This window comes from Ambystoma mexicanum, chromosome 6p, assembly GCF_040938575.1.
Source record: "Ambystoma mexicanum isolate Mex_15411 chromosome 6p, UKY_AmexF1_1, whole genome shotgun sequence".
In the NCBI taxonomy this organism is placed as follows: Eukaryota; Metazoa; Chordata; class Amphibia; order Caudata; family Ambystomatidae; genus Ambystoma; species Ambystoma mexicanum.
The window spans coordinates 1,524,757,543-1,524,771,885 of NC_090935.1; the positions used below are offsets into that span (position 1 = coordinate 1,524,757,543).

General features: G+C 40.8%; 1 protein-coding gene across 3 annotated transcripts in view; it reads right to left on the reverse strand.

Moving 5' to 3' along the window:
- Positions 1-14,343, reverse strand: part of TRMO (tRNA methyltransferase O) — a 324,135-nt gene that overhangs the window by 38,146 nt on the left and 271,646 nt on the right. For all 3 annotated transcript variants that reach the window (XM_069626387.1, XM_069626386.1, XM_069626388.1), the window contains one exon: positions 7,177-7,839. In XM_069626387.1, coding sequence (XP_069482488.1) covers positions 7,177-7,839 — 663 coding nt within the window. The remainder of the gene's footprint in view (positions 1-7,176; positions 7,840-14,343) is intronic.

Consider the following 14,343-nt stretch of genomic DNA (forward strand, 5'->3'; position numbering starts at 1 on the left):
TTGCTGGTAATGGGAATCAACATAGGGGCCAGTACCCACAACATGAGAGGCAGGACATGAGACAGAACATGAATTATACTCCAGGTCAGTACAATGATTCCCCACCAGGGGACTACAACCAAAGGATGGGTGCACCCCGCTCCCCTCCACAAATGAATCAAGAGTTTAGAAACTATCCCAATTGAAATAACACACCTGAGAGGTATCAGAATAGATCCAATCTGGGAGAAAGCAAGCAATATCGATCTAGGCCACAGAAAGAGGAGAAAGAGGATTCTAGAGGGATGGAAAGGTTCCAGTGCCTTGAAGCCCAAGTGAAAATGTTAGCTGAAAAAATAGGGAAGCTTTGTACAGCACAAAAACAGTCATCAAAGGAGGGGGCTGATGGCCATAGCAATGATGCGGGGCTTCTTCTGAAAAGTGACTAAGTACTCATGATACCTGCAGTACCAAAAAGACAGATTGCTCTGACGTAATTTCGCATAATGACTCTGAGATGTCTAATGATTTAAAAGTGAAAATGCCAGTAAATTAACATGTAACAGAAAGTGGCAATACTTCTTAAAGAGAGGTACGGTTTAACCTAGAGCTAAATCAAACATTGAAGATTTGTACAGATGAAATAAGAAAACCTGAAACTCCAAGAGAACAAAGACAGATTTAAGAAAAAAGACTCATGCATGGGGAATACCAGTAAACAGGGAGTAAATGGGCATGCCAGAATTCCTTCCCTAGGCAGTCAAAACAATGACAAAACACAGGCAGAAAAAGGAAATACTCCAAAGGAGGGTACATGCCAATCACCTGAAGAATTCTTTGAGCCACATATCTTTGAAGAGGCTGAAAGGACTGGTACCACAATAAATGATCACAAATGCACAGAATTAAACAATGATAGATTGCTGAATGATATTGTTACACATGTTCAGTTGGAGGTTTACCTGGATGGATAGGCGAACAGTGGCCACACTCCAAAAAACCTCTGAACATGGAGAAATGAATAAAGTATCTCGCGCAGAAATGGGTAAAAAGGAGGGAAAAATGTCTTTCCATTTACCAATGTGCTTAGCCAAAAGTGAAAAAGGCCTGAGAAAGGTGAGTCCTGAAATTAGTAAGAATTCACACTTCTTATGTGTATTAGAGGAAGTAAGTTGAGGACAGGTATTATGCTCCCATCACTGTAGAAGAAAAATGCCAAACGTTTGCAATGATTGACACTGGCGCACAGGCCACAATTATGTCCAAGGAGCTGGTAAAGAGTATCAATGAAGGGAGATCCCCACAAATCACTGTGAAGGAAAACCAAGGTCCAGTGCATAACTTTAATGGGGAGGAGGTGCCCATTATAGGTATAACTGAGGTTGATATAAAAATAGGAAAACACAGAATGAAACAAGAGGTATTGATCACATCTATTTGTGAAATTCCATTTCTGATGGGGACAGATTGCCTGAAAAGATTGTCTCCTCTCATAGATGGGGTGAATGGAGTGCTGTGGTCCTTAACCAAAAAACCATTGAGACCTAAGAAACTAAAATCACAAAAAAGCAACATAAATGAATGTCACACCGTTGCCAAAACAAATGATGCTGTGGAGGTATATCTCCAGAATAGTTGCATACCTAGTGTCACTGTTATATTAATGTGTCAAGACAAAATGCAGAGCGATAATGAAAAACTACCTGTACAAATATACTTGGACCCAAGGAAAAATTGGCAGACCGCCATAGATGAGCACACATTACGTTTTAATTTAAAATAAAAGATATGCAAACAAAATATTACTCCTAAAGCAGATTCAGAAAAACACATTACCACTCTTGCTGAAATACACATGGAAGATGAGCAACCATGGGTTCATGTTGGTATAAATGACTGTTTTAAAACAATAAAAGCCACTTTAAAGCTTGAACAGGAGAGGAGCTTCATTAATGAGAAATTGTTGCAAAAAATAATGGAGAGGGAGGAAATCCCGAAATTTAGGATTAAAAACCAATATGTTTCTGGGTTGGACAGTCCAGACTTTGAAAACCGAATTGCAGGCAGATGCATGCTTAAAATTAGCATTGGGCAGAAAACAATTTACCATAATGTATGGATAGTGAGTGGAGCACAAAATGATTTTTACATGGGCAATGACATCATGCACAGAATGTGTATGGTGTTAGATTTCCTTAATCAAAAAATATGGTCACGCCTAGGTGGGCCGGCACCTGAATTTGAAGACAAAAGAAGGGCTTATCATTGTGCACAACTGGTTCCTTATGCAATCGAACTACAAATGAGGAAAGATACTATTATTCCTGCATTTACAAAACAGTTTGCAATAACACTGAAATGCAAAAATGGACAGCAGATGAAAGACTCTGATGCATTTGTGTGCCTGAATGAATCCATAAAACAGCAAGGCCTGGATTATGAATACATTCCATTGGTAGATATTGGTGAAGGGCCTGTAAGAAATATGGTAAATAATAAGGGTTGTCAAGATATTCACTTAGAGGAAAACTCCCCATTCGGAATGGCCATACAAAAGTCACATTATAATGTAGATCTAAATAGCATGGTGATTGGAAATATCCCTGAAAAGTATGTAGATGCCAAGGGTGAGTTGCCAGAATACCTGGATTCTCAGCCCAAAGGAATATTTAAAATTAATTCTGTGTACCCTTATGATTCAAGTGAGACAGTGTGCTGTTATCAAGAGAGTTGTATAATATTTGATTTAAATGAAAATGAAATGGAAAATCAGCCCATTGAAATGGAAGCTGACATGACAAAACTTTTAAAAGTGGCAGCTTTACAAAGAGACACAGCCACACAGCTAGAGGAAAGCGCAGAGATTCCACTACCGGAACATTTTCCAGAATTTTCCAAAATGGTAGAAGAGCAGATCTCCTTAGCGGATGCGTGTGACAACGATGAGGATAGAAAGGAATTGAAGAAGATATTTATGGAATTTAAAGATGTATTTGCAAAAGATGCCTATGATTGCGGGTTAACTAATTTACATGTGGCCACCTTTCCGGAAGGGTGTAGCAGAAGTCCAGTATTTGTACGTCATTCCCATTGGAGTCCTACAGGACTCCAATGGGAATGACGAGTAATTTTTACCGGCGCCTGGCTTTGGGGAATTACCGAGACCGCCGGGGCAGTAATGGCCCGGTTATTCACCAAAGCCAGGTGCTGGTAAAAAACATGACTCCGGCGGCAACTATACCCGTTTTTACCGGCACGGCTACCGCCGGGGTCGTAATGAGGCCCATTGTCTTTAAATGATAACAAAACCGAGATCATCATCCGTAGTACTGGTTCTAAACTGAAACATCTTGATCCCCAATATGAAGGCTTTTTGATTGAAGGAAACAATATTCGTACTTCTGATTATGTAAAAACATTACAAATGTATTTGGATTCTCAACTTACTTTTAAAAAACACAATTTACATCTGAGCTCATCATATGCATAGATGACACATCTTTTTATGGCAAATTAACCTCTATTTGTCCAAAAAGAATAGGGCTTTAATTGCAGCAGCCACTATTAATACTAAAATAGACTACTGCAATAGCCTTCTAGTTGGAACTTCTCAGGCGAACCTTAAAACTCCAAACTATTCAAAATGGAGCAGTTAGATGGGTCTGTGGGCCAAGTCGAAGAGCTCATATTTCGACAGCATGTCAAAGGTTCTACTGGCTCCTTATTGTGAAGAGAATACATTTTAAAACCTAATTTTTAGTGTACAAACACATGGCCAAGGCTGCTCCATCCTATCCCTGTTCCTGGATTTAGAGTACCCCTGTCAGACACACTCTGCACTCAAAGACATGTTACTGATACAACCCTGGTTCTTCCTGAAGAGTATGGGAGGAGCTAGTTTTGATTTCTGTGCTCCCATGACATGGAATTCACTACCTAGTTTGCTCAGATCCACTCCTTCTATCGCACAATTTAAAAAAAGCCTAAAAATTAATCTATTCGATGAAGCACCTGGCTGAGTTCTATATCTTTAGAGAAAGAGTCCTGGCTACCTTGCAATAGAAATTTCGAACAAATTGATTTCCATGCTATTTGCGGTTTTTACAGTGCAGGTTTTATTATTATTTTAGTGTGGACTTCTAGTCCTAGTAATGATCAGCTGCCCAGTGTTTCGACCTCGTGGGTCTTTATATAGGCTAAAATATGAATTGGTGCGTGTGGCCCCGGGTGGGGTCCCTTTTGTGGTCTGAGCAGGTTAGTTTGAGCAGGTCCTGTGTGTTCACAGCCTTGGTCCTGATGGGCCTATGGTTTGATGTCTTGGTTCAGCGAGTGCTGCATCGAGTTCTATATCTTATCTCCTCATATTTCACATTTTTGTTTTTTGTAGTTCATCTGGTGAGTGCCCTGAGGCCTTCAAGCGTGTTGGCGCTATAAACACATTCTATAGAATAGAATATAAATATGCGGGTAGGTGGTGGACCAATGCCCCTCACATGGGACCGGATGTTGTCAGCCATGACAAATTGAACAGGAAATAAATGGACACGTGATAATGAAAGGGTACTAAGAACTGATTATGGACTAAGACTGAATGTGAAAGAGTTCATTATTTTATATGGGAGGGAGGATTCTAAGCGAAGGTTACGAAAGATGACGAGAGGTCGAACTTCTAGGGAGCCATAAGACAACCCGGGCTGGAAGGCGGGTTGGCCTGGGGAGCAGGGTAGGATGATATGCTGTTGCATACTTGCAAGTCTTGGAATAAAGTTTGATTATTGATCCCATTGGCTGATAATTTCTGTATTCGTTGACAGAGGTGAAGGAGGTGTTAAAGACAGTAGAGGAGTTGGGCTAAGCGGCGCTGAGAGTCTAGAGAAGGCGTGGAGTGGAGAACAAAAGAGGGGTAACACCAGACGGTGGCTAGAAAGAGTGACAGCAAGTGAGAAGGGGTAGGAAACAGTGTACATGGGAGACAGAGAGAAGGATGAGGAAGAGAGGTTAGAGAGCCGAAAAGAAGTTGTAGGAGTGAGGGTGAGTGAGCAGGCATGCCACAGGTCTGGCAGAAGGGAGTTGAGGAGGAGTGGAGGCATGAGCACATAGAGGAGGGTAGAGGAGGTGTATGACGAGATAAGAGAAAAGTACAGCGGAGAAGGGAGGAGAGGAGTAGCAGAGATCCTGTTAGGCAAGACGTTCTTCTGACCGATTGAGGAAGACAAGTAGAAGTGGGAACTACCCCAATAACAGGAAACAGGAGAATGCAGCCTGACTCTGATTGTAGACCAGCACGGGTGGCCAGCTTCTTGGTGGACAGTTTGAGGGTTAGCTTGGCATTACACAGCCTTACCTTCTACCACTGCCTACGAATGATGTGGGGGCCCAGAGACCCAGATGCAAAGGTCTCCCAGGAGTCCAGGACAAGAAGCAGATGACCGGGGAAAAAAAACAAAAAAAGCAAGATGGACTGTGGGGCAACAAACTCCCAAGACTGAATGACTGGAGTAAGGAGCATTCTCAAAGTGAAGCCATGCTGTTAAGTAGTTAGGTTTACGTTTTTTTGCCCGCTTTTGTACAAACCTGAACACATTTGTGCCTTGAAACCCTATTTTTTTGTTGGCCTTGTATTGATCGTCCTCAGCTTCTGGGTAGGGAACTGCGGAACACACACTGATTGAAGCTTGTTATGCTATATTTACTTTATAAAGGTATTCAATTAAATGCAACCGTTGGAGAATTTTTACCTACTGCTTTCTAGTACCTTTTTCCCCAACTATATACATGAACCTCCTTCCAGAGTATTTATCAATGGTTAGTCTATTCCCTCACTGCATGACAACAAAGCAGCACTTAAGACTATTCTACTACCCAGAGAGTTTTCTCCAAATCCAAAATGTGGAATACCATTAATAAGGGGCTTGAGCACCATTATTGGACATTACCAGTCACGTCTAACCACTGAGGCAATTAGAATAGCAGCATTGAATTTCACCCAATCTGACCACTGCAAGAGATACTCTATTGACTTACACTGTACATTAGAGCATAATGCATGTTCTTGTGCTTAATAAAGGATATGAATCAGTTAATGTGCCAAACATGTGCAGAATGAACTGCAAGATATGGTAAGTAAAGGCCAGTTGGTGTCATAGTGAAAAGTGTGGAACATTTGGAAACAACTTTGTGGATGTTAGGGTAATGTTGAGTGGTACTATGCACGCTTTCCATAAAAACAAGGGTTTCATTAAAATGAACACTGGTAAGTACAGAGCAGGTTATCTTACAGGCAGAACATTTGGAATTACTGCCATTATCAAAAAACAGCAGCTACTGTGTTGTGATTGACAAAAGATCACCAAACCATTTGCAAACAAATGAATCCTTCTTGAACTCACACAGTCCAGGGAACACACCCACAGTGCTAATGTCAGTCTTCCCCAATAGGCAAAGTTAACGCACGAGCACAATTCAAGAAGTGTGAGGAAAGAACTGAATCTCTATGCAACACAATGATGCGTACCAACAATTTGGATAAAACAGTCTCTGGTCCCGCTCATGGCCTAGAGTTCATCAGCAAATTTGCAATTTAAAAGATCTAGGTTAAAATGAAAAATATACACTTATGCCTGGTGTTAAATAATCTAAAACAAAGTTAAATATTTTGTTATACTAACCTTTAGCAGTCCTTTTTCCCTAGATCTTTTACTCATTCCATTGACCTTTCAGCTACCACACCAGCCTTAGGTCAGTGCAATGCTTCTGTATTAGCTGCCGGTTTGAAGTAGCAGAGTGTTAACATCTACCTTTTGTGTTATACAACAGAAGGTAGGTGTCTTTCCACTCGTTCCAAATCCTTTAAAATAACTTGATTAAGCCAATGTGGAGTGACCTATTGGAGGTTCGACAAATCACCCTTGCCTTAGCTTGCAGAAATCACTCTTACCGGAGGGGGCAGAGGGAATATAACTCTACCTATGGACAACCACTCCTCATCATGCCCTCTTCACTGTGCCCCCTGGGACTCACTGTAAGGAGAAGGACTGCACCTCCTTAGTAGATAACAACTGCAGAGACTCTTCCGTATAACTCATGGAAACCTCACTCAGTTGTTCTTCATGGCACAAGTGTAGTGAAAGAAAAACCTGATAATGTTTACAAATTATTTATACACAAAATATATATGTGAATTTGATTTTGGCATACCTGTCTCATTAGCAGCTTTAAACATTCTTAGTTCTTTTTCGGAATGAGGAGTAAAGCGAACTTGCAAGGTGGTTACGGGTGAGTTGCTCACCCAGGAAGGAACGCTGCTGCCTGAACAGCCACGATTCTCTTTCCAGATGTTTTCTTGTGTTTGTTTCGTCTCCATGCTTTTCTCAGGCAGGAATGACTGCCTGTTAGTATTCCCAGAACTTGCTGTGCTTTCACTTAATACCTTCGCCAGTAAAAGGTCTTGATTGACCGCCGGCATGGACAACAGTGAATGCTGATTATTACTTGCTTCAGGAGCAAGAGCCAATTTGGAATCATTCCCGTCAGGTGTGCTTGTTTCTCTTACAGGAGCAGTGTGGCTCCTACACATTGATTTGCTTTCTTCAAATGTGATTCTTTCTGGAGACTCCAAACCACCCCTCGCACCTGGGTGTATCAGCTCCTTTTTGCATAGCACAGGTCCTAAATCTCCCCACCCAACAGTTGCACCTTCTACAGCCTGTGAACCGGTCTCGGATTGTTCTTCCTGTACAGACAGCTCATTACTTGGCAGACTGGCATGATGTGGAGAATCATAGTCAGCGATGTAAGGCTTTATGTCAAGAACAGGTGTTCCCTGTATCATGTCAATTCCAGAGAGGTAAATGGTCCCACCTTAAAGAAAAGAAAGACAAATATCAATTAATATGCAAAACGCCAACTTGAACTCAGCAAAACATCGCATTTTGTAAAAAAGGAAAAATGCAGGGAATAAGAAATACTGTTTAGTTCAATATTACCTGTTGATAAAACTCAATGCACTTTTAATGTTGTTTCACAGTGAAAATAAAAAACAGAAATAGAACGTATAATAGAACCAGAAATAGAGCCCTAAGAACTGTTACAATATTATATTCCAATTCTCCACTTTGGCTCCCCGGCAATGTTGTGAGTTCTTATAAAAGAGCTTCAAAAACTCATGAAACATATCATGTTGACGTCAAAACCAACAATTGACTATTCCAACACAAAACTGATTCAATTAATGCAGGGAAACACACAATCCTCTGATTTTACCAGCATACCCCCCGCTCCTCGCTTCTGGTATATTGAAGGCATGTAATGAAATCAAATACAAGGGGCATCTGAATATGCTTTTTGCTTCACCATTTGAAAGTTGAATAAACAAGAGCTGAGGTTGAGTGAGTGGGCCACTGCCATATCCCCCGAAACTTCAATGTATGCAGGCAATGCAGTAACTAAACAAAGGCAAAGAGCGAGTGGATGACCTGAGACTTGGTATCTTTTTGGTGGATCAATCTTGTTGGGTGAAGCTCCTGTTTAAAGTGGGTATAGAAATAACCAATTCAAATCTTCTTTCCTTCTTGGGTGAGAAGTATCATTGTGCCTATTTTTTTTTTTTTAAAAGGGACAATATGTACTGTGAAGGCAGGATGGAAAAAGGCCTAACTTGCACTGTGCTAAGGTGGGATTTCCATGCCTAAATACAACTGAGGAAAGTCTGAGTCAAAGAGTTCAACTTAAGAATCTGTATGTGTCCAAACCTTATACTTGTCCTCACAACTATAACTGTACAATGTGTAGGGATGTCAGCAACCAAAAAGAAAACAGTGTTTAACACAAAGTTCTGAGCTTCTTACAGCTGGCAGCTTCCTTTCAGCTCCCTTTCCCAAGTATAAAACAGTCCCACAAGAAAAGTCTCAAAATTCTCTTTATAAAATTTAGAACGCAAAAGTCTTATTCAGGTGTCTGGGTTCCCTTTCCCCAAGTTGAAAGTCGCACAGTTCAAAACAATTGAAATTATATGTTCCCGGTCAGGACTCAAGTTGCAAGTGACAGTTCCAAACAAAGCACCAGGTATCCTTGTCTCCACAGTTCAATAAATGTTGTTTTAAATGTTTGTTCAGATAATTTGTAGCTATCACATCGGTTGAAAATCAGGCTTCAGTATCCTTTGTATGTTTTTTAAAGTTACATTAGATTTCAGCATGCTGTGGTTTGTTTAGAGTTATATTCTATATTATATGATTTGCTTGTAATGTTCATTCAGCACTGCAACATATAATGGTGTATCAAGTTTCTTTCCCCTTTTTGGGTTCCAAAGGCTTTAATTCGGTTTGGCAGCAAGGTTTTAATTCAGTTCAGTATTCAATAAATAGCCTCTTGCTTATGGTTCATTTTCACCTCATTTGTATTTTAACATTTGTTTGTTTCACTTTAATTGCATGGTTCAATGGTCAGAGAATTTCGACAACGTGCTATTCTGACGCCTGCGACCACTCAGATACAAGATATCCCCATCAGTTTGATCATTAACAATGAAAGGGATTGGAGACTTTCAAAAACGTGCTATTCTGGAAGCACGCAACCACTCCGATACTCAGTATTCAGAAACTAAATAGTTCATACATGCGTGCACTGGGTTTCTCAATCACTAGAAACTCAGTGGTCGCTTTAGGAGTTTGTGCTGCATCACGGATCACACAGTCTTCTGCCTTTAGTGTTGGGGCTCCAGTTCTGGCCCCTCAGACACTCCCTGTGATGGTCCTTCACCACAGGGGAACAAGCACTAAGAGCAGAAAGGAAAGAGACAGGCTTCCTGCACAGCTCCCTTCAACTTCTTCGATCTGCTCCAGGGAGTTTCAATTCCCACGCCACGCTGCATGTTTTCTGCTGCATGCACCAGCCTCCTGGTCCTTCTCCTGTCGTTCCCTTTTGCCACTGGGTCGGGCTCCTTTCATACACCTACAGCTCTTTCACAGGCTGCAGGTGTGGATGACCAATCAGCCTTGCCTGACCACAATTAAAAGGGCATGCCTGATCTTCACTGCTCTGAACAGGCATAGTCTTCATTGCTCTTAGTTGTCTCTTCTTCGTCCCAGTACTGTCAAGTGTCAATTGTGGAGGAATTAGGGAAGCTGGCTTACAATAGCCAATAAAGGCTGCAAAGGGTTGGGTTGGTTGCCACTAGGGAAAGGGGGACTTCATATCACGCCCAAGGGCACCCCATTCCCAGTCCCCAAGGACCTTCCACCCAGTGATCCTTTCTTGCTTCTCTGCCCCCAGGGTCTGAATCCAATAGTGATAGCCTTTCCCTGGCCACCTGTGCAGAAGATCCAAGGGGTCTACGAAGGCCTCCAGATAAGGTGGGTACCAGGTCTTTTTGCACATGAAAATCTTGTAAATACGACAGCTTTATTATTTTCCTGGGTACATTTACACACAGGTTTAGAGCAGAGGGCAGTGCAAAGGTCAGGTTACTTGACAAAAACCAGAAGGCTTCTTTTGATGTTTATCTACATGGATGTAATTGTAAGCCACCTCTGAAACAGAATGTATTTCTCTGAAGCCTTTGAAAAAAATAAACTGCACATTGATGAAAGGAATGGTTTCTTTCCATTCAGCTTCAGAAGCACTGTGCATGTTTTCCAAGAATTTTAGGATTGTATAACTAATAAGATGGAAAACTAAGTTGCAAATGAGAATTCATATTTTTCAACAAGTTATGCTTTTTTTCCAGTGAAAGCAAACCAGTTTTGCACAATTGTATTTTTCAAAGTTTTGGTGCTGTGTGCATAATCATGCGGAGGCAGATCATTTTTACAATTATAATTTAATTTACACTCTAATTATAAAAACAGTGTGTAAAATGATAACTATGCATAGTCTAGTTTACATCCATTCAACCTTGCAGTCAATGGGGTACATTACTATAAAAGGTCAGTGGCAGCAGAGTCTTTGCTCAAGGGTGAGTGATTGTCATTACACTGATGACAGGCGTTCTAGCCTCTCAAATCTTCAGGACTACAATTAAAACATCCAAAACCTGACTCTCAAGAAGTGCAAGTGCTATTCAAAAACAAACAAATGAAAGTTACATTGGTAATTGAAATAGAAACTCAGCAAAACCTGTCCCTGTGATAATCCAGATAAGTATTTAACTTTATGTAGCGCTTCAGAAATAGCTCGTCACACATCTAGGTACTGTGATTATTATACCTCAGTCGATATTCAGTTAACCAACCTCTGAAGGATGTTAGCCAATAAGATAGTTCAGCCGGTTGAGCACTCGTTGTTGCAATCTGTGCGTGATCTCTAGGTTGCGGGTTTGAATCCCGGCAAGTCCAACTCAGCCTTTCATCCTTTCGAGGTCGATAAAGGAGTACCGACTTTGGGTTGGCGGTAATTGTGATAAATATGTTCTATGCACAGCGCTTTGCCAAAAGAGCTATATAAATAACCATTTGACTAGATTAGATATAGAATTTAGCATGGCGTTCTTGCCTCTCTCCACTGTTGTATCATAACACTGGCATACTATTAGGTAGTAATAGCTCCAGGAAATTAGGACTTTCATTAAAAATCAAAAGATAATTCTGCTATCGAATCTCAAAACACACAATACAATTCATGTTTGCTTTACTATATAATTAGCTAGGTTTTTGTGATTTCAACATTTAAATATATACAGGAGAGATCAAATGGCCAGAAATAATGACAGGTGTATTCTGTCACAATGCAGAAAGCTGCCGCATAGTAATGATTTCCATACAGTTTTTGCACACGTCGGCTGGATGTCGCATACATTTTACTCTCTTGCAAAGGAGAAAAGTCATTTTTACTCTCTTAAAATCACATTTACTCTCAAAGTTTAAAAATAGAGGATAAAATGTTCCCACCTCCAAAATCTTATCTGGAGCACTGGGTCTAGGAGTGAGAATACCCTCATGTTTCTCATAGTACCCGTGTATTATCGCCTTACACGTCTCAGCAAATAAGATGACTGGTTTTTGAGAAACAGCTGAAAACACAATAGTACAAGGCAGGCTGCTCTTAGCTAAGAAAGGCAAGTCGTAACATATACCTTCTTTGTCCTGCACATTTTCTTGCCGAAATAGGAGTAGAGCGAGCCATGCAGCTTTTCTAGATCTTTTGTGAAGCCTTTGACAGCATTGTCAGAGACAAGCTTTTGAGAGAGCTAGCTAAACTAGGCACCCACACTATTCCTCTTTTTACATAATAGCCCAAGTATGATGGGTGAGGTACAACAGTGACAGAGTAGATCGAGCAGTTACACAAAAATCGTAGACAAGGAATACATTTCAGCACATTACTTGCAAATCTGGTTTCAGATCCGTAAAAAGCTACACATTCACATCTTTATGCAACTTCATCTACTGCATATGCATCTTTTCTTTACCCTTTTTTACATCTGTTCTGTTTGTTCCCTGAAACATGAGGAGCTAAATCAAAGTAAATGCAGTAGATGTACATGCATTGGATGAAAATGCATAAAGATGTAAAGAATTCAGTTACTTGTTTGTCAAAGGTCCTCTGTAATACCTTCCAGCTTCACTATCGGCCTCATTATGAGGGTGCCGGCCCGGAAACAACAGTGCCGGTAACCCTACTGGCACCTTTGTTTCCGGACCGGCACACTATGACTCTGCGGGCTGAACAGCACCCACCCGTGTAGTTTCATGGAAGCACCAGCACCGTTATTAACCGCTGGACTCGGAATAGCCTGGTGGCCCCGGGAAGTCAGGAGCCAGTAATGCCTTTATGGGTCTGGCGGCAACCTGCCGGTTTTACCGGCACGGTTACCGCTAGATGCGTAATGAGGCCCTATATCTTTCTTTGGAATCATTTCCTTTTCTCATTCCAGATGTTTAGCTTATTACCTCTCTCAGGCTCTAGGCATATGTCTAGGGTTCTCAGCATCCCTCTCAGGCTCCAAACAAGTTTCACAGTTGTCAGTGCCACATTTGGGCTCTATGCACTTTGCTGGTACTTCTTCCAGCATCAGCATCAACATGTGGCAGCCAGCGCCTTCCCCTTACTCTAGACAACGGCTGCCTTCCTTTCAGAAACATTGCTCCTCTTATACTCCTCCTCTTGACTCCTTGAAGGAATTCTTGGTAGGGCCATTCTACTTTCAAAGTGTAATGGCTCTGGGATTTCCAGTTCAGCCCCTTTTACATCTTGCTCTGCTTTGTGGCTCCTATCACATGACTGGGGAAGATCAGGTCATATAAATCTGGTTGGCCAATCTGGATTTTGTCTGTTATTGTGAAGCCACTATATTGAGCTGTTACTTTGAGGGCCGAAAAATGTTGCTGAAACATCAGTTTTATAGTAATTCACTGTTTTCAATCGCATGGAAATTTGCTTGGTCCCAGGGCAAAATTCTCCCAAAATGAACGTAAAAAGGTAGGGTGATAAAGGATTGTCAACGTTACCCTCTATTATTTATTCTGGTTTTGGCAGACGTTAATAAATGCCTTGAGGGATTTTGTGATGCCACTAAACTGTAAAAGCGCAAACCTGGTATATGCTGAATATAGAGCACTTTTTGATCACGTCCCAAAAGTGATGCAACAGTAAGTAGATGCTATCCATGTGCCTCTTCCCAATTTATTAAGCAGGCACTAGTGATTCAGGCACAAAAGCGGGCAAACTGATTATGCTGGTGACTACTGTGTTTAATTAGAAAACTATGACAACATATGCTTTCAAATGTTAACGCTTTTGCTTGTATGTTGGTAGTTTTATATCTTAGGAATCTATACCCAACATCCTGTAGAAATAAAAATACAACTTTTAAGCGGAAAAGAGTAGACCTTTAAGTTGTGCCATAAACACACCTGCAGTCTTGAAGTATGTGGGGGGGGAGGTCTAATGGATTTGCCATACGAGCATCAAGAGGTAATGCCAATGGCAGTGGATGCACTATATATTTTTATTTTTTTTATTTTATATAGTGTGTTATAGTTATGACATAACTATTCACACAGTTAGTAATCCATAAGAAAACATTAAAATCGCAAAGTAGAAAAATAACATATTAAATCACAAGGTATTACAAATAAATACAACATTATCTTAAAATCACAAACAAAATAATATAATTAATATGATCGAAGCTTTATAACAACTTGCACTTATCGAGGAGTTCATCTACATGGCAAAGCCTTCTACCAGTTCACTAGCTAGCCACAGGTACACATCCTATTTGTTGAACAATCTAGCAGCAGCAACTTTCCACTTTGCTAAGACCATGGCAGGACTGCAGTCTGAGACACATCTCACCCAGAATTCTTACTTCTAATGACCTGCATGTGCCCCACATGCATGGTAAAATAGTATACATACATTATT